This window comes from Chrysemys picta, chromosome 4 (assembly GCF_011386835.1).
Source record: "Chrysemys picta bellii isolate R12L10 chromosome 4, ASM1138683v2, whole genome shotgun sequence".
NCBI lineage: Eukaryota > Metazoa > Chordata > Testudines > Emydidae > Chrysemys > Chrysemys picta.
The window spans coordinates 99341267-99365811 of record NC_088794.1 but is presented as its reverse complement, the minus strand read 5'-3'; the positions used below and the strand labels follow the sequence as shown (position 1 = coordinate 99365811).

Sequence of the window (24545 nt, the reverse complement as noted above, 5' to 3'; positions counted from 1 at the left end):
AAAACCAAAACACCATGTACAAAGGGCTTGGATCCTGAACTCATTAGACAAACAAAACTCCCTTCGTTTTTTTTGCCTGTAATAAGTGTGAGCTAAACTTCAGCTTTTGGCGTTTACCTTCTGTATCTACAATATTATAGGAGCGATATGGACATTTCGTCAATCTTCTGAGTATTTAAAAAAAATATTCTTTCCCTTGGGACTTCGGCTTGACCAGAAAATACACAGCTTTGAATTTTGCATGCGACGGCAGACGTTCCCCTTCTGAAATGCTGTTTTAAAAGGGAACGCTTGATCGCTAGGTTTATTAGCATTTAGTTTCATTATAATCTGGCGACGTTGGACTCTTTCTCTTTCTACTTTCCCGTGCAGCACAGAATAACTGTAGACGCAAACATCTGCCTCTGAAAGCTACCTCACTATTCAGAGACACACACACCCCTGGCTGGGGAAAGACAAGGAGGTATCACGGCTCTTGCAGGGATAAAACCTTTCATTGATAAAGATCTACTAGTATTGATATTGGATAGTGATTCACATGCTTTTAACCCCCACCCCCATATTATTACCAAAGCTACATAACTCCGGGCATATTTGCTAAGGACAAACCTCAGAAATGTCATGTTATTGCAATGCTGAGACCCAGAAATCTTGCTGGATCTACCCCCTCCTAACTAGACCAGGTTAGAAACTAACAGCAAATGTTCTAGCTGATAGACCCCCCCCCCCCCCCCGCCTAACTCTATCTGCTTTGTGTTAATGGAGAAGAGATCGTGTGTGTAAACCGCTTTCCATGCAGTTACTGGCCCAATACACTATGAACGGAAGGGGGGATTTAATATTTAACTCTTCTTAAATATCGGACTTTAATGGGGGTGGAAAATCTGATTTTCTGTGCATTCCAAGAACAATTCCTTGGGGGTGACCTTTAGCACCGAGTCTGTTGAAAGAGGAAAGTAGCCGAGTGTTTATCTGGAGATGACTGAAAGCTTTCCCTGGTGGAAGTTTATGGAAGCGTTAAAGGGGGCGGATAACACGATCTTTGGAGGCGCTTGGCCAATGATCTGGAGGGGCTTGGAGAGCAGATCTCAGCTGGCAGACATTTAAATGGGAGACAGCTCGGCGCTGCTGCAATTTGTAATCAAGATCCGCGACTCCCTCTATATGGACTCACTGGCAGTTCCCTCCAGGCTCCTACCCCACTGCAGCCTCTAGCCGCCCAGCAAAGTAACCCACCGCAGGTAAGAGACCTGTGTAGAGCAAGAGACCTCACCGCTCCCGCTGACCACAGACCGCACAGGAGGGGGAGCCGCAGGCAGAGCAGGTGAGTGGGGCGATTATTTCTTACCGATCTCTCTTTATACTCCTCCGGGGCATGAAAACGGCCAGTCTCTTTAAGAGACAAGAAGGTGATAACTTCGGTGCTAGCCCATCCCCGGTGTAACAGCACTGACCTCAGGGGAGTTACGCCAGGGATACATTTGGTCCAGGTGCTCTATTTAGCCACTTTTCTGATTTTTGGTTTGATTGAGTCTCTTTCTCCATGTCGCCCCGTCCCCCCAATCGCTCTTCCTCTCTTTAAAAGAAATAGTCCTTAATTAATTGCTGTCTTGCAAAACTCTTGAGCACTTTGATTTTGCAAAGAGCCCCTCCGAGGAATGACACAGCCTCCCGCTCCCTCCCCCCCAGCTCAGATGCAGTGGAGCAGACAGAAAGGTATTTCTACTCTCAATACTTGAGATTAGGGCGCTATTATATTTATCTCCCTAGACAAACATAAGGATTGCAAAAGCCCAATTAGCTCTGCCTGTCATCTCCGCCTACAGCATCATTCCCAGCAAATTGGATTCGGCGCCCACCAGACATGCAGCAAAATCCCAGTCCGGCATCTGCGAGGAGTGACTGAAAACGAGGGAGGGAGGGAGGTTGGGGTGAAATCACTGATCCTGGCTGGAGGCTCCCAGGTACCAGGCTTCCACCCCCCTGTGCTGCAGCCCCAGCTGCGATCCCAGGCGAGCCGGGCTCGGGGTGGGACAGTTTCCAGGGATCTGGAGGAATGGTCTCTATTGAACACTCCTGGATAAAAGATAAGTGTCAATTTCAAGGCTGGCCTGCCCTTCTCAGCCGGACTGGAAGAGATCCCAGGAGAGCCCGGCGGGGCAGATGCAGCCCGCAGAGGGGGTGTTTGCATTAGCCCGTCTAGTGCAGCAGGAAGCTCCGGGGGCTGTAGGATTGAATAGCTGGAGCCCAGAAGCCCTCCCGTAGCCCCCAAAGGTGCCGTAAGACGCCTGCGGTCTCGGTGGCGCGACCCTTCTAGCTAGCGCGGAGCTGGAGCGCAGCGGGCCGGGGAAGACACGCGGAATCTCTGTCCCTGTTCATTGCGTTTCCTCCCCCGACAGCGGCTCTTGCCTGGGGCGGGCTCAGGGAGGGCGTTCGCTGCTCAGAAGCACGGCACGGTCCAAAGCTCCCCCGCCCAAGCTGGGATGCTGGGACCTGGATCCCTCGGGCATATTGTTGTTGTTGTTGCCTGGCGACTTTCCTGCCTCTTTCGGGGAATGTGCCAGCCCGGGCACTTTAACACACAAGCACCAATACCAGTCCCACGCGGAAGCTCCCAGATCTGCCAGTTCTCTGCGCGCCGGGTCTAGCCCAGCGGCCCCTGTTATCACCCCTCTGCGGACCGCCGCGCTGATCCAAACCGAGCCCCGCTGAGGTTCCCGCGTGCAGAAAAGCCAGCGACCGCTCGGGCCCTGGTGCTGCACGCCCGGCCCACCCGGATCTGCTAGGGAAGCGCTGGCTGCGCCCGGAGCGCAGGATCGGGCCGGCCTGCCATCCCCGGCTTACGGCTGCCCAGGACGCGCACTGGTCAGAGCTGAGCGCTCTTCTCCCTTCGCCTGCTGGCTTGGTGAGCCCACTGCTGCCCCTGCGCCTTTCCCGGGTCCTGCGCCTCCTGCCAGACTCCGGCCGGGCTGATTTCGCACCCGGCTCTGCAGCCCCACTAACAGCGAGTCTCCTTGCGAGTAAACCCCCCCGCGCGGAACCCAGCCACCTGCCCTGCGCAGGCCCCTGGCTACCAGGTCTGAGGCGCTTTCAACCCCTCTCCCGGGAAGTGCTGCGAAAGAGCGGCTAGTGCAAACCGGGACCGTTCCGGGACCGGCTGAGCTCGACGGCTCCAGCCTTCGCTCTTCTGCACCGCTAGGGAAGGGAACAGGTTTGAAGGGGAAACCCCGCGTTCTTCTAGCGCTGGTCCCCACGCATCTCCGCTAAGCATAGCTCCGGGATAAGGCCCCTGTATGCTGGTCACCCCGGGAGCTCTGCTTTGCGCACAAGGGCTGCCCCTGCTAGTATTTCTGCGGGAAGGGGCTGGCTTCACCATTTCCCTGGCGCGATTTGTTCCTTCATCGCCATATTTCTAATGGTTTATCCGTCAGCAACTATATGCATAGACTCGACGGACCCAGCATGGTTCATAAGTATCAGGCCTGATTTTAAAAAGATTACAAAGTAGAGGAGCAAAGCTCCCTTAGAAACAACACGGGGAAGCTGCTGAGCCACTGGGCGTGATGTTAAAGTGGATCATTTAATTTGCAACAACCTGAGAACATGGCGAAAACGGATACCTTCAGTGCCGGGTGTATCACAAACATTTCTCCCACAACCCCCGCCCCCCAAGGATGTTGTGAGGAGGGAAGCTGACTGCGATCGGGGTTTTAGTTAGTTGCATCAAGGCTCGGCTAGGACTCTAGGTACTATGGTGGTGGGGGTCTGACACGTGAGGAAGGTAGATTGATAGGACAGTGCGGCAGCAGACCATTTCCCTGCTCGGGAAGCCGGAAAGCAAAGGGTGCCCTGCTGAAGGAAGCCTATAGCATCACTTCGTGTTTTGCATCTGAAAACTGTTCTCTTTAGCCATAAGAGCCAGGTCCGGGTATGTAACTAACACAGAGAGCCTCTTCCTGATAAACTCCCCCCTCATCTAGCTACCATTGTGCACAGCGAGTCTTATTTTGTTAATCAACAGTGTTCTCAACATGGATAAAATGCAGATATATTGCTCTTAGATCTCCACTCCAATGGCATGGAGATTTATAAAATCAACCGAGAGCTCAACAATGTATGTGGCCATGCGGCCTGTTAGAATTTTTTTGGTTTAGTTTATAAACTAAACCCCCCAAAATATATATATTCTTAGCCCCAGCTTCCTTTGGATTTTACATACTGATATTGGTAACTAGAAGAGCAATCTCCGGCATTCCCTTCCCTCTCGCCTGTAGGCTACTGAGAAGTATCCAAAACACACACAGCTGATGTGTATAAATAAGAAGTAGCATTCATGTTCAAATGTTTCTGGTTCTTCCTAGAGCTCAGACACTAGCTGTGCTAGGATATTTGTTTTTGTCTTTGCTATGCAAGCCAGAATTGTGCAAGGCTTTCCCTAGCACCAGCCTTTGAATATGTATTACTGTCTACTACCGCAAAACCACATCAGCACTTTCAGTGGATGTGGAGCAAAATCCCACTAGCCTCACTGACAGGCATAGTCTTATTGAAAACAATGGGACTACTCCCATGGGGAAGGCAAGTCTGGATCTGGCCCATGCACATACTAATGATACACCATGGAGTTTTAGTCCTGATTTCCTACGGGACTGTAGTTTAATAGATCAAGGGTGGGATTTTCAAAGACACTCAGTTTTATCATTAATTTCTGTATTATTCTCCATTTCCATTACAATAATTGACAGAAAAATAGATTGGCATTCTGTAGAGTGGTTTCCCTACCACCTTACTCACCAGGAGTTACTTGCCATTTTAATGCATCTGAAATCCCATCAAACAGAAGTTGGTTTTGTTAGTCCAACCTTGGTAGATATTCTCTCTCTTTGTGGATTGTCCCTTCCACTGCTTTTCCTGTACTTCAAATAGGTGCATTAGGACATTACAATACTTCATATAATAAATCATGAATAAAAAATATTTTGCTCCTTGGAGACACAGGCGGTGGTACAAACCTCCTTAATTTGCATAATAGCCAAGAAATTGGGATCTGATTGTTTCCTTGGATACTCTATGAGGATCAGTCAGTAAATATATGTAAAATATATGTAATCACATTTTATCATAGGTGCTGGTAATAGGGCTTGAAGTGGTTTCCATTATATACAGGGTTTGCAGTTTGGTTCAATAGCTCTCCGTACCCCTACTATATAAATTGTTCCAGCACGCCTGAATCTTATGGAAATACATTTTGGGAATTTCCCACCATATTCTCTCATTAGATTCAGTTAATGAAAGTTTGGAATTGACTTCATTGGAGCCAGGATTTTACCCAACATTTTTAAGCAAGCTGCATTGTAGTAATACTTCAGTACTATTATAGTGTAGGAGTTCACAATGGAATTAAAATGCCTTTACATTTGACTGTTTGAGATCCTTAATCAATAGCAGAAAGCATACATAAACCAAAAACTCAGATATTTTTTAATAATGAAACGGAAGGGATTTTATGTTTCTTCTAACTGATGCCATTGCTAATTCATTAAACTCCTTGATCTTCTTGGGTGATTAGAGCCTAGCCTCTAGAAAATCTAAAGCACCATATAAGTGTAAAATATTATTACTATTGGACTGCAGTGCTGCTCCCATTGAAGACAATACAAAGCCTCTGCTGGCTTTAGGATTGGACCTGAACAGATGAAAAGCAGAACTCTAAACTTGAATCTTGGCAATTAAGTAAAGGAGGAATTGATTTTCAGGAATTTTGTTAGTCATTTTAATGCTATTGGATCTTAGGGGTGAGCCAGCTCCCATGGAAGTCAATGAGAGTTGGATTGGGCCTTCATATTTGTGGTTTGTATTTATTGAATTGTTAAGGAGATTTTTCAGTTCACGTTTCTGATTCTGCCAGTGTTTCTGTAATACCCAGAATGTCACATAACTTGCTCTTGAACATTTTGTAGAAACTTGGCATTCAAGATGTATGGGCCTGATCCCATGTGCACATAAGCCCCATTGTAGACAAGAAGGTAAAGTTATGGTATGCAAGGAAGCTGGCTCTTTATTTAATGAGAGATTTTGTCTGATTGATCACATTTCAATTATGAAACAATCTGGCTACCTCATTGCACATCACTTGTAATTTTTTGCAGTACAGAATTTTAAAGTTCTACAAAATTTAAGATTGATAAGGCTCTGGTTCATAAAGGACTACATTGTTCCTATATCATGGGGCCATACAGATGAATAATCCCCTGCATGTGGGCATTATCTTGGGTCCAGGACTTGTGTAGAATGTAGGAGCTGCACTTTAGATGTAACCCTGGTGGAGGAACTGGGCAGGGCAAAGAGTAGGTGGAGTCATAGATCCACACACCCCAAGCAGAGATGGGTGGATGCCCAGAGGGAAATAAATTGCACCTTTTCAAGGGCTGTAAGTAAAGTCCTTACTAAGTAAGCAAGTCACAATCTCCCCCCACACCCAGGCTACTCCTCTGATGGTGCAGTTTAAGGCACAATCTAGCCCTGAATGATCATTCATTTTTATTATTCTGAGTTGTTTTTTGAAGTGGCCAATACATTGAATTTTGAAAAATGTTTTCTCTGTGTCAATAATTTTCATGATGACCCAATCTACCTTTTAAATATGTACAAAGTGTTTTCCATCCTTTGGGGGTGGAGGGGCACAATCCTGCAAACAATTACTACCTTACATTTCCTTAAGTACAGCCTTAATGCTTTCTGAATAAGGATGGTTTCTTGAACCTAGGCCGTAGTGCTTACCACTGATGGAAACAACTACACTTGGTAGTAATTGTTTGCAGGACTGGGCCCTATATGACAGACTGGAATAGCCATTCACAGGTTGCCATTCAAAGAGCCTTTTAAAAAGGGAGGGGAAGGGGAGTGACACACAGATGACAAGCTTAAAAAACAAAAACAATGCTTCCGCTTTTTAGGAATACGCACATTGGCAATAACCAATTGAACAATGGAACACTAAACGAATACCTGAAGTTCCTTGTGCTGCCTAGAAAATAGCATGTGATTTTTCTGTTTTATGCAATGATGGCTATTATTTTTTTAAGGTTCTGGCACCATACTGAGTAAATAAACACTTTAAAAATACTGTCTAATTATAGTGTGGACACGTAGTTATTCAACAGATGGGAACAGCCCTGGATGGAGTCATTCTGGTCTCCTGAGAAAATAAAGTGTGTTTTATAACCAGTCTTCTTTTAAATTAGTTTAAAGACAAAACATGGAAACTAAATTCAAAAAGAAACCCGTTTGAATAACATTTTGGTTGTAATACAAACTGAAAAAAGGCAGGACATGTTCAGTCCAAGCTGACACTTGAAATTAGGTAGTGTTACCTTCAATTAGAATTTCCCAGATTTTTTTGTCATTGTTGTTGGTTTGTGTCAGACCTTTAAGGTTATTAAAACTGCATGTCTTGTTCAGTATTTCATTTAGATATTAAAAGCAACCCTTTTACATTCTCCGTAGGATCAATCAAGAATGCTAAGCTTGGTGTTATATTTGTTGTATTTCAATCTAGTTATGTACGAAGTTCCTTTCAAACACAAGCACACTGATACATTAATCTAAATGAATAAAGTGAATGCACTTAGACAAAATAGCTATCTCAATCTCCGGACACATTAACAATTTATTAAAAAACATTTAAAATAATATCTTAGGACCATAAGCAAGTCTACATGTCATATAACATCTTCCCAAACCCAGTGACTCCTAACTCTACCTCTTTCATTTTTTCAATCAGGGTCATCTGTGATCATCATAATGTAAATATTTTGTGCAATTTTGGAAAGTGCCAGGAACTAAGAAATTAACATGCATGTTTTATGGCTGTGATTCTCAGTCTGTAGCTCTGTAGATAGCGAACCAGTCAGACATTATGAGAGCTATCTGATCTGTCTTGGTCTCAGGCAGAACATGTGAAACAATCATCACAGGAGTGCTCCTACCACTCCCTGATACAATATGGGGAGTGCTGAGCTCATGGATTGGAGGAAGGGAGGTATGGCAGTTGCTTCACCTGGGACATGTGGCAAAAAGGCTCTGGTGCAAGTAAGGGAGTTATCCACACCCGCTCCAGCCACTAGGAGAGGTTAGATAGACAGGAGACCTTCAGAAGCTGGTAGAAGGGAGGGAAGATACCTGTGCCATCAGACACATCATGACACTATCTCCCCTCCCTGTATCACGCCTTGAGTCACATCAGTGCAACATCCAGAGCTTAAAGAGGTCTGAAAAAAGTGTGTGGGGAGGGTCTTATCACCCTTACATCTCCCCATTCCCCATCCAACAATTAATTCTACCCTCAGCCCCCAAATCCGCTTCTACCAATTTTGCACATTCCAGCCTCACATCAGTTCTGTTCCCTTGCCCTCCATTAATTCTGCCCCCACATTTGTTCTGCTTCCCTTCCCCCCCCCCATCAGGTATGCCACCCACCCACCCCCAGTCTCACATCTATTCCTCCTGCAACTCCAGAGGTTTAACCCCTCTTCCCATTCTCAACTCAAGTATTGCAGGGAGGTGGAGGAGGAGGAGCAGCAGAGAGGAGATATCCTGTTTCTCCAAGAGGCAGGGGAAGGAGGGAACAGGAGGTACCCTGAGCTGCTGGGCTCTTTCTGCTCACCCCTTATCAATCCCCTCCTGTAAGAGCAGCTTTGGCTCCTGGTGGAAGAGCTTGGCCTGCTTCCTGCAGCAGCCCTGATTGGCTGCTCTTCCTCAGGAGGCGGGCAAGTAGGGAAAGCACCCAATCAGAGGGGGTTTACCCCCAGCAGAAATGAAATATGCACCCCTTGAGCGACTTGGCTTGAGTTTTAGAAATTTTATTTGCCAGGCCTGCAACCTGGTGCAACCGGTGCACTTCCTCAAGTGTTGCAAACTGGCCCAAATTCACTGGTATGAAGCCTCTCATACCATTGTGCAAAGGAGTCTGTTTGTTTGTGCAATGTACCAAAGAGCCAGAAGAACCTTAGTTGCTTTTCACGTTACACTGGTCTCTCTTCTGAGTTACACCAACCTAGATGCCATTACACTCACAGGGCCAAAGTTCGAGGCTTATGTAATGGGTAGATTTATACTCTGCTAAGCAAAGGGAGTTTAAACAAGCGTAGCGTTTCTGAGCCTGATTCTGCTCTCCTACACCAGTGTAAATCAAAGTAAATGGAGTTACACTGGAGTGAAAATGGTGTGAGGAGAATCAAGCCACTTAAACTGGTGTAATGTACTTGGAGAGAGGAAGTGAACGATATACGCTACACACAATTGTCAACTCCAGCTATGGTTTTCACATAGCTGGAGTTGCGTAACTTAGGTCGACTTAGCCCCGTAGTGTAGACCTGCCCTTAGACTCCCTCCACACTGACCTAGAGACTTTTGAAATGGGATCACTATTTTGTAGCTCTCTGCAACTCCATTTAATGCTAAAGTGTCTCTCCAGCTATTAAAGGCTGGGTACCTCTCCTCTCTAATACACTTTTCTCTTAGACCAGAGGAGATATTGTACACTTGCCTTTTGCAGATTTCATATGAAATCCACAACTGTGTTTTGTTTCCTCACTGTCCCCTACCTAGGATGAGCCGCACAGTGTATGCTGTTGGTGGTCTGCTTCTTCTAGCTGGACTCCTGTTACCCACAGCCGAGGGGAGAAAGAAGAACCGTGGATCTCAGGGAGCCATCCCTCCTCCTGACAAGGATCAGCCCAATGATTCAGAGCAGACACAGACAAAGCAGCAGCCAGGTTCAAGGCACAGAGACCGGGGAACTGGCACACCAATGCCCGCCGAAGAGGTGCTGGAGTCTAGCCAGGAAGCATTACACGTCACTGAACGCAAGTATCTTAAGCGGGATTGGTGTAAAACTCAGCCCCTCAAACAAACCATCCATGAAGAAGGCTGCAATAGTCATACTATTATCAACAGATTCTGCTATGGCCAGTGCAATTCTTTCTACATCCCAAGGCACGTCCGCAAAGAGGAAGGGTCTTTTCAGTCCTGTTCCTTCTGCAAACCTAAGAAGTTCACCACTATGACAGTTACACTCAATTGCCCTGAACTTCAGCCCCCTAGAAAGAAGAAGAGGATCACGCGAGTCAAGGAATGTCGGTGTATATCCATAGATTTGGACTAGACTCTGCAGAATATTATTACCCCGATGCTCCAGGCATAGGCAATCATCATTGCCAGGTTAAATAAGAGTGCGTGACATAACTACCATACCTGCGTGGCTGGACACAACTGACAGGAACCAGAGTGAATCACCCAAAACGTGTGTGTGTGTGTGTGTGTGACTGACTGCATATCTATACAGAAGTATATGAATGTTCACTATAGAGTAAAAACATTTAAATTCATGTGTGAAATATCACCGAAGGCCTGTAAACACAAGGTTCAATATCACATCTATGAATTAGGACCCTTAGCATACACTCACATTCTCCCTGCTTGCTGAGTTCAGTGCAGCTGTGACTTTTGCTAATGCTTCACTGGAGACCTTAGTATTCACTTTCATGATATGAAAAGAAATATTAAATCGGAGGCATTCAGGAGCTTCCAAGCATGAATTTGATCCTAAATTTGAAATAACCAATGTTAAAAGAGGTGCAGCCATAGGTGAAACCTCACTAAAAGCCACACTTCCACCAATAGTTTCTATTATGCTTTTTTTTTTTTTTTTTTTTAAAGCAGCGTTGCTGGGAGGACTGGGGTGGGGGGGAAGATAAGAACCACCAGGACACAGACAGAGAGAAAACATAACCCAAGGGAGCTAGAAGGAAAAAGAAGGCCAAGAGTTAGCAGGAAGGAGAGGAAAAGGATAGGAGGGAGTAGGAGAAGGAAGGAGAGAAAAGATGAGACACAAAGGAATAAGGAGACATTTTCTTCTGCTACTTTTTTGCTTTAATTTATAGACCAATCCATTTGTTATATAAAATTAAAAGAAATTACAAACAAGGAATTCATTCCTGAATTCTAACAGTCTAAACCACTTAAGATCCATTCTTATGCCACTAGATCCTCTTGATTTATTTAGGGTCTTGTAATTCAGATATCAGCTGCTTTATATATTTATGTATGTGTCTGTACTGTACATGTCATATGTATATATACAGTCTATCTACATATGTGGGTATATATGTGCACTCAATGAGGTTATGTAGTTTGTGTATCTGTACTTTCTCTCTCTCACAATATACCAATCACAAAAAAAATCTCAGTATACAACATCAAGCACAAAATGGCAGTAATTTAGCATATAAAGAGCAAAGCAAAAATTACAAGCATCATGTGACTGCAAATGCAATAACCACACAAGAGACAAAAGACATGGCATGCATGACTAGTAAACATTGCATTGTTATTGTTATTTTAGCTCTGCCACAGGCATGCAGTTCGTTGAAAAGAAGAGATGCAGAGCCTTGCCAGCAATAATCTGCTTTTTATATCCTTTACCACAGTCTTGCATTTAAACAGGATTTGGACTAAGTAAAGAGAATTTCCTGAAAATTAAGGGCTAAATGCTCCCCTTCTGGAGAAAAAGCCATGGGCGGGGAATAGTAACTCCTACAACTCCATGGGCTTCACCTCTGGGGTTATCCCGGCATTCTCCCCTTAGGGAGTGCAGAAAGTCTTGCAGGAGACTCTAGAGATTCCAGCACAGCTGTACAGAAGGTGAGCCACTCCCCACTTCACCCTAATCTTCACTTCCTCACTCACTCAGCAGCTTTCGCCCTCCCCAGCCCTATCATAGACTCATAGAATATCAGGGTTGGAAGGGACCTCAGGAGGTCATCTAGTCCAACCCCCTGCTCAAAGCAGGACCAATTCCCAACTAAATCATCCCAGCCAGGGCTTTGTCAAGCCTGAGCTTAAAAACCTCTAAGGAAGGAGATTCCACCACCTCCCTAGGTAACCCATTCCAGTGCTTCAACATAGCCAGGCCTGATTTTCACAGGGAAATCAGTGGCCACTGGCTGACACCAGGGTTGCCTTATTCTCACCATCAGCTTGTTCTAAAACAGTAAGGCTAAAGGCAGGGAGTCCAGTGAGCAGGGCACTCAGCTAGAGACCTGGGTTCAACTCCTCACTCTAGTGCTTCCACAAGCAGTAATTTCACAGTGTTTACCAGCCAGGTGAAGGAGGAAACAAGCCACGTAGAATGGCTGCTTCTGAGCGCATCCCTAGCAATACGTTTCAATCTGATCTCACATCAGTAAAAAGGCCTATTTCTGCCACTATTGATGTCACGGGGATCAGGATTGGGCCATACGTCAGGAGTAACCCCAGTGAAGGTAGAAATTCCATTCTAAAGTTACCCTCATATAAAATCAGTGTGTGTGAGAGAATTAGGCCCACTGGGTTTGTGTGGAGGGGCTTCTAGTCTGAGACACAGCCTGCCACTGAGGTGCCTTTTCTCTTCTTCTGTATGCACAGGCCACAACTGGCAATATTTGGACAACTGTGCTTCCTCATATTCTATGTTTCACAACAGAGGGGAGTATAGGGCCTTAATTTCGGAGCAATCCACAAAGTATTTTTATCCATCTGGACTCAGAGAAAGACAATTATTCTATTAATATTATGCCAAAAGGGAAAATACAGCATTGACATATCACAAATACAGGATCTGTGCAGTCATTTATTTAAAAGCCACAGCTATTACACAAGGTATCACACAGTTATTGGTCAAATCCTACATTTCTGAATTTAATATATTTTTACTGTGAGATTCACAACAGCGCCATCTGTAACACTAAGATTGCAAATCAGTGATTCATATTATTAGACTGTACACATTGGATCTGGCGTCTTCTGACTTTGCGGTTCTGACACGTTTCTGCGTGGATTTTAAAAACTAAAATCTGGAGTTACAGGAGGTAAATTTCCACTGTGTGGAATGTGAATAGTTAGAAAAATATGGATATTTAATGTTATTAATACAAAGCTTTTTTCATTGATATGATAGGGGGTTTGTTTTCCTTTCAATGACTTCTTCCGAGTTGGTGAAAACAAGAAGTCATTCTGAAACCTGGCTGAAAGCTTTAAACTAGTTATTGTTTCTATTCAGTGAACAGACACACAGCTAGGGGTGAAATCCTGCCCCCTCCCTATTGAAGTCAATGGCAAAACTCCTATTGACTTTAATAGGGCCATGATTTCACCTTAGGTTGCTAAGGACCATATCCTCAAAGATAACTCCTCATCAGAAGTTAGGTGCCTAACTACCTTTGAGGATCTGGGCCTAAGTCCCTACACTCCATAGCCAGCAGACAAAGCTTTAGATGTTTCTGGCTCCTTTATTTAACATTCCTTAGAGGTTAACACTTTTTGAAGCAAAATTTGTGAAGCTTTTAAGATGTACATAAAGGAACAGTTATCTATGCAAAGAGCACAAAGGAACCCCCTCTTTAGGCAAAATCAAATGTAAATTTTATACAACAGACTTTTGTGAATTGCTAGTTACTGCTTGGGACTAAAAAGTTCTGCTGACTTACAATTATACAAGATATATAATATCTACCACAATATGTATTTAAATGTCTGCTTTAGTCTAACCTCCCCTCCCCCAACTGACTATATAACCTAAGGCTGCAGTTTTCATTCTCAGTCTCATGAAACAAATTTTCATTTTAAAATGGAATTCTACTAATTTTGCAACTGAATAGAATTGGACTCTCTTCCCCCCCCCCACATCCAGCATTTTATATGTCAGTTTAACTACTATTAAATAAATAAAACAGCTTCTTCAGTCCATTTCTTTTGGTTTCCTTTTTTCCACTTCCCTAAGTTTCCAGCTCGCTCTGGGTCTGTTGTACTGATCTCTGACTTCTGTGGTTTCTTCTAATTAAAAAAGGTCTTAAATTCTGACAGTGAGACAAGCAATGGCACCATCATTCACCACGGCTACTTCAATAAGGTCTTTAAATGAGATCTGTCACTTCCCTACGCCCCTCAACAATTTATAGAAGGAAAATCTCAATCCTTATTCACACTTTTTCCCTTGTAAACTCTACAACGACAGCTCAAAACTGTAAATCAAACTTGAAATGCTGAGGCTTTGGAGATAGACATGGGCCAGCCTCAGCACAACATTACTCCACTTTCAGGCTGGTGCTAACACCATTGGTTTCACCCCACATCTTTTACAAAGTATATGCAGTACTGGCAACGTACTTACCTGCCAACACTTTAAGAACTGTAAATAGGGACATATAAGCTGAACCCTAAGGAAAGACCTGGAAAACTTTAAACTTTAAAAGGAAATTTTGCTCTAGGGAAAGGTACCAGACTTACAGCCATAGAGGCTGGACTCCTTTATGTTCCCTTTGGAGTGGGTAGAACATGACCAGTAGCAATGTAAGCTTTACCTGTCAATCTGTTTCACACTTGCCCACTGTGAAGTGTGGGGGAGTAGGTCAGTCCCAATGCCTGTGCAATCCTACTAGATTCAGGGATGGTGAGTATCTTTTAACATGGATCACAGAACAGTCGGTGGTGATAATAAATTTCAGTCATGTAGCTTGTGGCTCAATCGAATTACATTGGCATGTTCAAAAATACACCATTATGACCGAGATGTAGACTGGGGCTTTAGAGGGCACCAGCACAGAGGGAAAAGTGTTGTCTCATGATTAGAACAGAAGATGGAGCTGGGTGTGAGATGCGCTGAATTCCAATTCCAAAGGTGGAAGAACCTGGTCATCAGTGGAGAGTTGATGGAGCCCCATGTGTGCATCTGCACATTAGACTGTGTGATGATGGTTGTTTTGTATAAACTTTGAATTCTCCTGTGTGCTGTAGTTCTCCCATAGTTCTTTTGTGCTTTTAAAGTTTGTAAACAGGATAATAAATATTTTTGTTGTTTAAAATTCAATGCGACTCTTTTGGGGTCTGGGTCAGGGTGCAGCTGCATAGCAAGAGAGCTACAGGAATAGATTTGCAGAGCTGAATTATTTTTTAGAAAAGGATGCAAAATGGAGAGGAAACCTTTTCCATGCATTCTGACTTTAGCCAATGGATGTCTTTAAGGTACGATGGTGCATTATTTATGTTACAATAAACATTACATTTAATAATACACTTTGCACTAACATGGGACCTTTCAGGTATAGTTCATACAGTGTTTAGCAGTGGAGAGCATTGTATAGATCTGGAAGCTGAGGCACATAGTGAGACACGACAGTAAACCTAAGACGACTTGCCATGGTAGAAGGTTAGAGTAAGAATTATTTTCCTGCCTTCCCAAACCAGGATGTCTGGATTGCAACTCTGGACAATGGGGGAAGAGCAGGAGATGCATGTCTGACACTGCCCCAGATGAATGAGTGTAGAGGGGCAGTGAATAGACAATACTGTGGTTCAATCCCCACCTGCTGGCCAGCAGAGCTGCCCCTGTATAAAGGGGAAGGTAAACTGCACCCCCCAAAAGGGGAGAAGTGACTTAGTCTCCTCCTCAACAAGAAGGGACAATGAGAGAAATGGTGCTTCTCCTGGAATGGCACAACTATGCACCATCCCCTACATGTGGTTGAGCCTAAAGTTTCAATCTAGCCCTAAATGATTTTCCCACAGGGAAAAAAGCAAAGAAATGGGACTAGAATTACCCCAGGAATAACTTTGCATCAGCAGCACGGGGGGCCAAAGTGGCTTTTGCATTTCAATAATGAATGACATGGTCTCTAAAGCTCTTTGGAATCCTTAAGGGAGAATAGTATTATATTTAATATATATAGGAAGAATTCATCATAGTTTTGTGGTAAGAAAGAAGGACTAGGATTCTGGAGACCTGAATTCAATTGTCACCAATAGTTGCACTTGGAATGAATTTATGCAAAGTTTTTAAAGGGAAATGCAGAATAACTAGAAACTGCAGGGGAATTTAGGAATTTATTTATGTTGGGAATTGGTCAAGGCACCAGGGCTAAAATCACTGCCCAGAAACCTTTAATGACTACACGTGGTCAGGGCCTGGCTTTTAGGTCTCAACTGAAAGAGACTAACTCTAGTAAAATTCAGTACCACATTTTTGTACATGTAGGATTTCTGATTTTCATTCTTAACCAATTTTAATCAGGTGTGTTTTATCTGTTTTTAAACAAAACCCCAAAGAAATTGGCGTTTGTCCAATAAACAGCAGAAAAACACTGGAAATAGTTACTACGTATCTAAGGGCTTGTATACCCAGAGCAGTAATGTGGACTAGGGAGGGGTGTGATTTTTACAGCACACAAAGTGTTACACATTAATTGTCAGTGTAGACCCTGCTGGTGTGCACTAAAGGTTCCCTAGTGCATGTTAACGTAATGCTGTTTGAAACTGTAATGTTCCCTAATACTCTTTAACACAGCACTAAGAAATTACTTGTTACAGCGTATACTCTGTAATGAGTAAAGGACATCATATACATTAGTAATTACAGTAAATACAAAGAGTGCTTTGAAAACCCCTAGTTTTCGGACAGCTACATAAAGTTCAAAAATTGCTAAAAATAACCCTCCCAAAATGAAATTTATAGACCTCAAAAACATAAGCTGTATTTACATGTTGCTCATCAAATTCTGAGAATAAAGCCATAAACACATAGCAATGTATATGCAATAACCAAGTCCAGTAGCACAGCTTCATAATAGAACTTCATCAGGCATCTTCACTTAAACATTTGAAGTAGAATGTACTGTGTTTGCTGTCTGGGAATATGTCTGGTGACTTTGATAAGGTTCCCACATAGACAGTGTGTGGCTTGTGGCTGCCTGGATTCCTCTCCTAGCTTTTACTGCGGTTATAAGGAGAAGTTCTGGATTTTTAATTGTCATTCGATCATGCTTCAATTATTTTCCTAAATTATTGGAAACAAAATTCATAACCTGGCCCTTTTAAGTGACTGTAAGAACAAGATGTGAAGAACAAACCACATATTGACATAAAAGGAGAATTCTTGGGTTCACATTTTTAAAAAAAACCCTTCAAAGTTGCAATAAGCTGTAACTCCTCCTTGCTGTGATACAGATGTAACTTGCATAGTTTGGGGATGAATCGGGCAGATAATTGACACTGGCTCCCATTAAATATTCAACAGAGACAATTCTACATATTCATGTTTGCATTTCCTTTTTAAAGCATGCCTTATGGGAACAGTTATATTCCAATGCATATTAAGACAAATCAAAAGTACAAACGTTAAAATAATATCTATTTCTCTGTTATAATTTTTATCTAATCTCTCTCTCTCTAATATCAGTAGTGACACCAGGAGGAAAACAATTTGAAACAATAGGGTTTTTTTGACATAGATTATAGCCCAGGACAATGCAGGCCTGGTCGATTTATCAGGTGTGCTGTATTAGATGGAGGGGGTACATGAGGCTGTTAACTGTGGAGCTCCAAACTACCCTTAAAACAATCAGTAAACATTTAATGATAAGTGCTTGTTTAAGTTCCTTATTTCATGGTATCCATTTTGAATCCCATGAATCCCTACTTTGTGGGGGAAGGAATGGAGGACGCTAGAGGAATGCTGTGGGTTCTGCCATGAATGGAAGCACACCAAACCCTCGTCTCATATTAGTAATATAATAGGCCATAAACTGGAAATCCCTCCCATTCATACATTAATAACACTAAACATGGCATCAGAAATTTACCAAGCTCTGGCTACGACACGTGTTCTGATGCTGGTCTGCGGCGGACAGCTCCCCAGGGTCATCCCCAAACAGCTCCTCTGAGTAAAGTCTTAGAATGTGCTGTAGGTGCTGCTATGGCATAGCCACTTCAGTTACCAGCCTCGGCAGCAGGTCACTTCTTGTCCTTTATTCAACAACTGGCTAGGGTGACTGCGTTTGTTGGATGGAAATAAGGGAAAGCTACATGAAAAATAAGATGCAAAACACCATTTCCCTTAACATTTTTCTCTCAAGTGTACATTTCTACTGACCTCAAATATTTAATGCAATTATCATAAGCTTCAATGTAATGTTTAAAATAGTACTTACTAGTTTTAATACATCTTAAAATGAGGGATAGGTGGCCCCCCCAAGGGACAAATCAATGCAATAAGGAATGGTCCTTTAAAATAAGGGACAGGTGGTCATCCTACATCTGGCTCTTCTCTGGCAGTGCTTGTTATAGGGAGAAGGGAGGACTATAAGGGTGTCATCCCCACTCGGCAGATTGTCATGAACCACTATGGACTCAGTGATTTCTAGAATTCCCAGAACCCAGGTGAATTCCTTGTACAAGTGGCAGTGTAACCGTGTGGACTCATCCCTGCGGTGCCTCCTGCTGGTCTCTCAGGGAATTAACTTGATTTCCAGCCTAGAGTGCCTTCTGCAGGCCGGTGATCCACTACTGCTTGGCCCCCGTGTCCCTCCCAGACCTGGTGCCCTGTTATCTGGGGCACTGCCCCCTGGCAGTAACCCCTTTCTCTCAGGGTCTCCTCTCCCCGGGAAACCCCTGCCCACTATCCCCACCTCACCTCAGTATAAGGCTACTGTCAGTCATCATCTAGCCCCCACGCCCTGGGGCAGACTGCAGTATCAGCTTACTCATCACTAGCAAGGTTGGGTTCGGACCTGCTGCCTTTGCCTACCCCTGGGCTGCCCTCTACAACCCCCAGTACCTGTTGGCTTTATGCTAGGCCGCAGCCTGGGGCTTTCCAGGCTGGAGCTCCTCAGCACCTCTACCTTTCCCTAGCCCTGCTCCTCTCAGGTACCCTGTCTCTAGCTCCCTGCAGCCAGGCCCTTCTCTCTCTCAGTGTGTGTGTGTGTGTGTGTGTGTGTATATATATATATATATATATATATATATATATATATATATATACACACACACACACACACACACACACACACACACACACACACACACACACACACACAGAGTCTGCTTGAGCTCCTGGCTCAAGCCTTTATAGGGCCAGCTGGGCCCTGATTGGGGCGTGGCCCCAGCTGAGCCTGCTTCCTCCCAATCAGCTCAGGCATCTTGCCCTTCCACAGCCCTCCTCCAGGGCTGTTTTAAACCCCTCAGGGAAGGAGCGGGTAACCTCCCCGCTACAGGAAGGAAGTAGGGTGACCAGACAGCAAGTGTGAAAAATCGGGACAGAGGGTGGGGGGGGGAATAGGAACCTATATAAAAAAAAGACCCAAAAATCGGGACTGTCCCTATAAAATCGGGACATCTGGTCACCCTAGAAGGAAGACAGGGAGTTGCTAGAGGTGCTGTTAGAAGCTTCGACTTTGCAGTAGACTGTCTTCAGCTGCTTGATTTGCTCTTTGCATTGTGTTGCTGTCCGGTCAATCCCCAACATGGCCAGCCACTTGAATATAGTTTTGTAGACATGATCATTTCTTGTGCTCTTGCTGAAGCTGAATGTCTTGCTCACCCCACAACACAGCTGTGTTCCTCTGGCAAGCTAGCAGCATGCTTGATGCAGGCAATGCTGGTCATACTGATACATGGGAGGGTTAACTGTGTTTCCAGTTGAACAGTCTGCCTAGAAATGAAGGGTTAAATACAGAGCAGCTGCATTGAACCAGGAGGTTGCTGCTGGTTCCTGGGAAGCAGCTAAGAAGTTTTGGAATGGAAGATCTGGGAAGCTCAACTCAAGGAGATTGTGGGATAGTGTTGGCAGACTCTCCAGACCCGAGTCTGGAGACCCAGACTTGAGTTGCATTCACACTGCAACATGCCTGGACTTTGACCATGGTCACAATGGGACTCAGGCTCTGATCTCTTCCCCCTCGGCAGGGTCCATGGGCCTGAGTCCAGAGGAGTTCCTGGCCCAAGTCAGACTGATTTCTCTGTGTCTAGAAGGGAGACTTGCACTTAAACCTGTCAGAGTCCAGGCTTTGTGTGCTGCGTAGACATATCCTGTGATTTATACCTTTCAGAAATCCATCTCATTTCAGTCTCAAGGAAAGAATTTTACCCTATCATGGTCTCCCATATGCTTTCACTGATAATGGACTTAAAGCTATATAAAATGTTTGGCTAGAACCACAAGGGCACTCAAAAATCAGCCTGGGTTTCAATTCAACCTGTGTTTGCAAATCAGCAGCTTCATTAGACTGGGAGAGAATCCAATTTCAGTGGAAGACCAGTCATACATTATGATTTCTCAAAGCACTCAATGGCACCACTCCTTTTAAAATACACTAACCATTAGAACACACAAAGAATTTTTAACCCAACAGTAAGGTGAGATTAAGTATCTGCAGTAGATTGTACTCCACATGCAAGAATATTGATGAACACCTCCTGCTTAATGTTGCTTTAATAATTGTTTTAGTTTTATTAATATTTTGGCAAGATGAAAGTTCTACAAGGAGCTGTGCCACAGATGCGACACTCAGAGCTTCACATAAAAAAACACTTTGTGCAAGCCATAGTCACTTTTCTTTGTATTATAAAGTTTGGTTTTGTTTCGATACATAGAAGCCCAAACAGGGTTCTGTGCGGAGCTTTTCATAAATGTCTTAAGCATTTGACACTTCTGATGCCACCCCAGTTGCCTATATATAGATCTGTCTTGTGTAAAGAATTTAAAAAGCATTAGAATGTAGAAATCAAAGAGCCAATAAATTTAAAACCAATCTTATTGTCTGCAGCCTAAAGTGTTATTAAGATCAAAGTGGAGCAAACATCTGGCATTCGCCTTTCTGCAAAAATTAGATCAGATTACCTACCATAGGATTTTAGATCCATTTAGGGAGTTGTTTCCATTGTACATCTAGTTATATTTTTTCTTTTTCTTTGACAGATCTAATTTCGTAATCCAAGTCTAACCTCCTCATACATTTGGAATTAAAACAAATTAAACAATAAAATATGGAAATATACAGTTCTCCCTGCCATCTGTTTCCTGAGGGACCTTCAAATCTTAAGCAGAGGTTCAGTTATCTTTCTACTTTGATACTAATTGTTATTACCTAGATATAAACCTATACCACGTACATAAAGTGCACAAGGCTTTGAAAACCAGAATCCACCTTCCACACACAAAAAAATGCTTTAATCAAATGTTTGACTCTCACTCCATATATATGAAATATAATATAGGCACTTAAGAATATGCATAATATAGTTATATAATTTATAATTATAATATACAACCATAGTCTAATTGCTCTTTATATATATATAAATTAGACTATGGTTGTATATTATAATTATAAATTATATAACTATATTATGCATATTCTTAAGTTGATATATATATATATATATATATATATATTCCAAGACAAAAAATAGTTTAAGATGAAGGTACGATGGAGAGTACATAGTAGTAATTTAAGGATATAAGATTATTACAGTTATGCCATCAGTATCTCAAAAACAAGAACTACAAACCCTGGAGGTTCTGAGGTAAGATTAAATTTAAAAGAAAGCCGAATGTAGTAATGTGTGGGAATGCACCAATCAAACAATCTTAACTCTGCCTGGTAGTGACACCAGGGAGTAACTATACAATTATAATAAATACATTTCAATATTCATGGTCCCAGATGAGATGGGGCCCACACTGTTTTTTGAAACAAGCCTGAAAAGATTGAAAAACTAGGGCTAATGATTAGACTCCCCAGAAGCCCCGCTTTGCCCAGAAAAAATGAAGAGGGGTATAGAAATAATTTAAACTGAATTTTGTATGTGTTTTTTTAACCACAGTGGCTTTCAGTGATGCTCCAAAGCATGTCTGATGGGGCCGGTGTTTTTGTGTGGGAATAAAATAAAGCCCATTGATCAAATGTATCACCTTTGAGTTATCCTTTGATACAGTGCAAAATGTGATTTTTTTTTTTAGCATGGTCAGACAATAATGTGCTCTTTCACTTTCTTTTCAAGGCCCTTCCACCTCTCCAAGGCAAACACATGGCAACCGGAACCTTGTGGGAACAGACCCACCTACTCAGGGCAAGGAGAAAGAGAGTCCGAGATGAGCTGATAGGTGATATTCTAGAGAAAATGAGTCAGCAAGATGGAGTTCCAGAACAAACAGACTGAATATTAGGATAAGGCTGCAAAAAGGGTGGAAAGAGAGAGAGAGGCTGCACAGGTAGGGTTTTCAGGTGTCTGGTTTTCAACTGGAAAGTCTAGTAAAAAAAGGGACCTGGCAGTGTCCAAAAGTCTGGTTATTGTGGGCAGGGGAGGGGTGCTGGGTCATCAACCCATACCAGCCCCTGCTCAGCTGGGGCTGCCTCCTACCTGCATCATGTGGTCAGGCAGCGGGCTCCACCTCAGGCTACAGCTCCAGCCCCAGAGCAGAGGGAGCCCAGCCCAGGGGGAGGGAGGTGGAGAGGATCGAGCGACGGGAAGAGCAGTGAGTGACGGGGGAAGAGGCGGAGCAGGGGCCAGACCTCAGGGGAAGAGGTGAGGTGGGGTGGGGGGGTCCAGTTTTCAAAAATTAGAAAGTTGGCAACCTTATGCACAGGCCAAGGGGAAATTGGTGGAGAGATTCATGGAGCATGACTGCAGGTGGAAGGAGCAAGACAGGGAGCAAAAGAAAGCCATTACTAGCACTCATGGCTACCAGACTGCAGGCCCAACTGCCACCATCAGCGCCTGCGCCAGCCCCACATCCTGAGTCCCCTCCATACTATCATGTTCTGCAGTCTATGCAGCTTTTGGGCAAGTCTGGACCATGTCACAGGCAAGAAATAACAGCACACAGCACAGACAACTGTATCCTGTGATTTCATCCACTCCAACGCAGTCACGACCCACACACGTAAAATGCACCAGAAAGGCAAAGGAGAACAGAGGGCCAGGAAACACCCAGAAATAGTTGTCCATGTTATTTGGTAACATGCACCTTTCACTGGTTTGGTGCTGAGTTTGGTTACTGTGTTATATGTTTTGACGGCAGCTGGTCTGCCTTTCCGGTTCTTACGCTGGTATGTAAAGATGTGTTGACTTTGCACACAAGGCTACAGTTACAAATTTGATTCTATGCAATGTTAAAAGTGGCAAAAACCTTATTAAAGATCATCACATACCCAGTCGCAACTAATTTCATGAACATTTAAAAACAGTCATTAGAGTAAGCCATAAACTGAATTGCACTACATGGCCAGTATTTATAAAACTGCATAACACACCTCCAGACACTTCAGGAATGTTTTTTACAAAATTCATAATACCAACCTATCCACAGCTGCCCCACACCCATACACAGTACAACTTCAAATCCGGGTGCATTTCCCCTCACGCCTCGGGCTGTGCAGACATGGTCTGTGGGCACACAAAGCATCCCTGAGTTCTGTTGCATGCGTGGATCCAGTGCCAGCCAAGAAAGGCACTGTCTGGCTGTTCATATTGGTTCAGAAATCCAGCCCATCTCTGTGCAGACATTGTGCAGAATACAGCAGGCCACAATAAAGCAGACTGTTTGACAAGACTGGCATCCAAATGGTTTTGAAGGCAATGCTAATAGGATGTCCATCTGCCAAATGCACTGCTACCGCCATTCTACAGCTATTCAGTGTGTAGTTGACTCTTCTTTTTCTAGGTCTTCTGATATTAGGATACCGTTTCATAAACCATGGCACCAGGGGGTGAGCGGGAGCCCATTGAATAACAGTGGGGACAGTGAGTCCATTTATAACAATGTCATTCGGTGGAAATAGTGTTCCAGCTTCTTTATGAAGATAAAGTCCCAATCTCCAGAACACCCTGGCATAATGCACCCTTCCATGTTAATGTTAATAAATCTGTCCCTGTGGTTGACTAGGCCTGCATAATGCTGGAGAAGTAGTAGCCTTTGCAGTTTATGTACTCATGTGCTCCTGGCAGAAGGCAAATTATAGGCACAAGTCCCATCAATGGCCCAGGTGCAGCCCAGTCTCGGAAAGCCAGCAATTGTTTCAGTAACATTTTTAATGCTCACCACCTTTGGGTACATCTCTGTCCTGATCGCCTCACAAACCTCCACCATAAAAACCCCCATGGCTGATTTGCCAACTCCAAACTGGTTAGTCATAGACCTGTAGGAGTCTGGGTTAGCCAGCTTCCAGATGTCTATAGCAACCTACTTCTGAACCAGCATGGCCACTTTTATGTGGGTGTTGTGGCACCAGAAGGTTGGGGCAAGCTGATCACAAACCTTCCCAAACATCTGCTTGTTCATGCAAAATTTCTGGACCCACTGCTGGTCATCCCAGGTCTGCACAACAATGGGATCCCACCGGCCTGTGCTTGTGACCCTGCTCCAGTCTGCCTAGGGGTAATCTCTGGCAAAGGCAACAAGCATGAACAGCATCTGCTGGATCCTGGCTGGCATGTCAGTACCCTTCTCCGAGAGGTGCCTTCAGCATGTCAAAAACTACTGCCAAAATGTCCACCAGCCTCTGGCAGATGCTCTGCCTGATTCCCAAAATAGGACTGACAGCATGAGATGTAGAAGTTCTTCCACTTGGTCCAGATCCATGTTGATAGGGCCAGCTGATGGGAGCATGCAGACACAAACTGGCTTGGCTGGAGGTGTTGCTGGCCTAAAAACCACTCAAAACACTTCTGGTTAG

The 24545-nt window shown here is 43.9% G+C and overlaps 1 protein-coding gene across 3 annotated transcripts; it reads left to right on the top strand.

The window, feature by feature from the left end:
• Window positions 1-1072: 1072 nt before the first annotated feature.
• GREM1 (gremlin 1, DAN family BMP antagonist) lies at window positions 1073-13783 on the top strand. 3 transcript variants are annotated; one of them, XM_005309770.4, is made up of 2 exons: window positions 1073-1324; window positions 9610-13783. In XM_005309770.4, exon 2 carries the CDS (start codon window positions 9611-9613, stop codon window positions 10163-10165), a length of 555 nt encoding a protein of 184 aa, XP_005309827.1. In that variant the 5' UTR covers window positions 1073-1324; window position 9610; the 3' UTR covers window positions 10166-13783. The 3 variants fall into 3 exon arrangements, with proteins under 3 accessions (XP_005309827.1, XP_005309830.1, XP_005309828.1); XM_005309773.4 differs by having other exon boundaries at window positions 1116-1241; XM_005309771.5 differs by lacking the exon at window positions 1073-1324 and adding an exon at window positions 2771-2905.
• The last annotated feature ends 10762 nt before the right edge of the window (window positions 13784-24545 follow it).

Bases quoted from the DNA above. Each gene is read 5' to 3' on its own strand.
- GREM1 (XM_005309770.4), top strand. From the start codon at position 9,611: ATGAGCCGCACAGTGTATGCTGTTGGTGGTCTGCTTCTTCTAGCTGGA.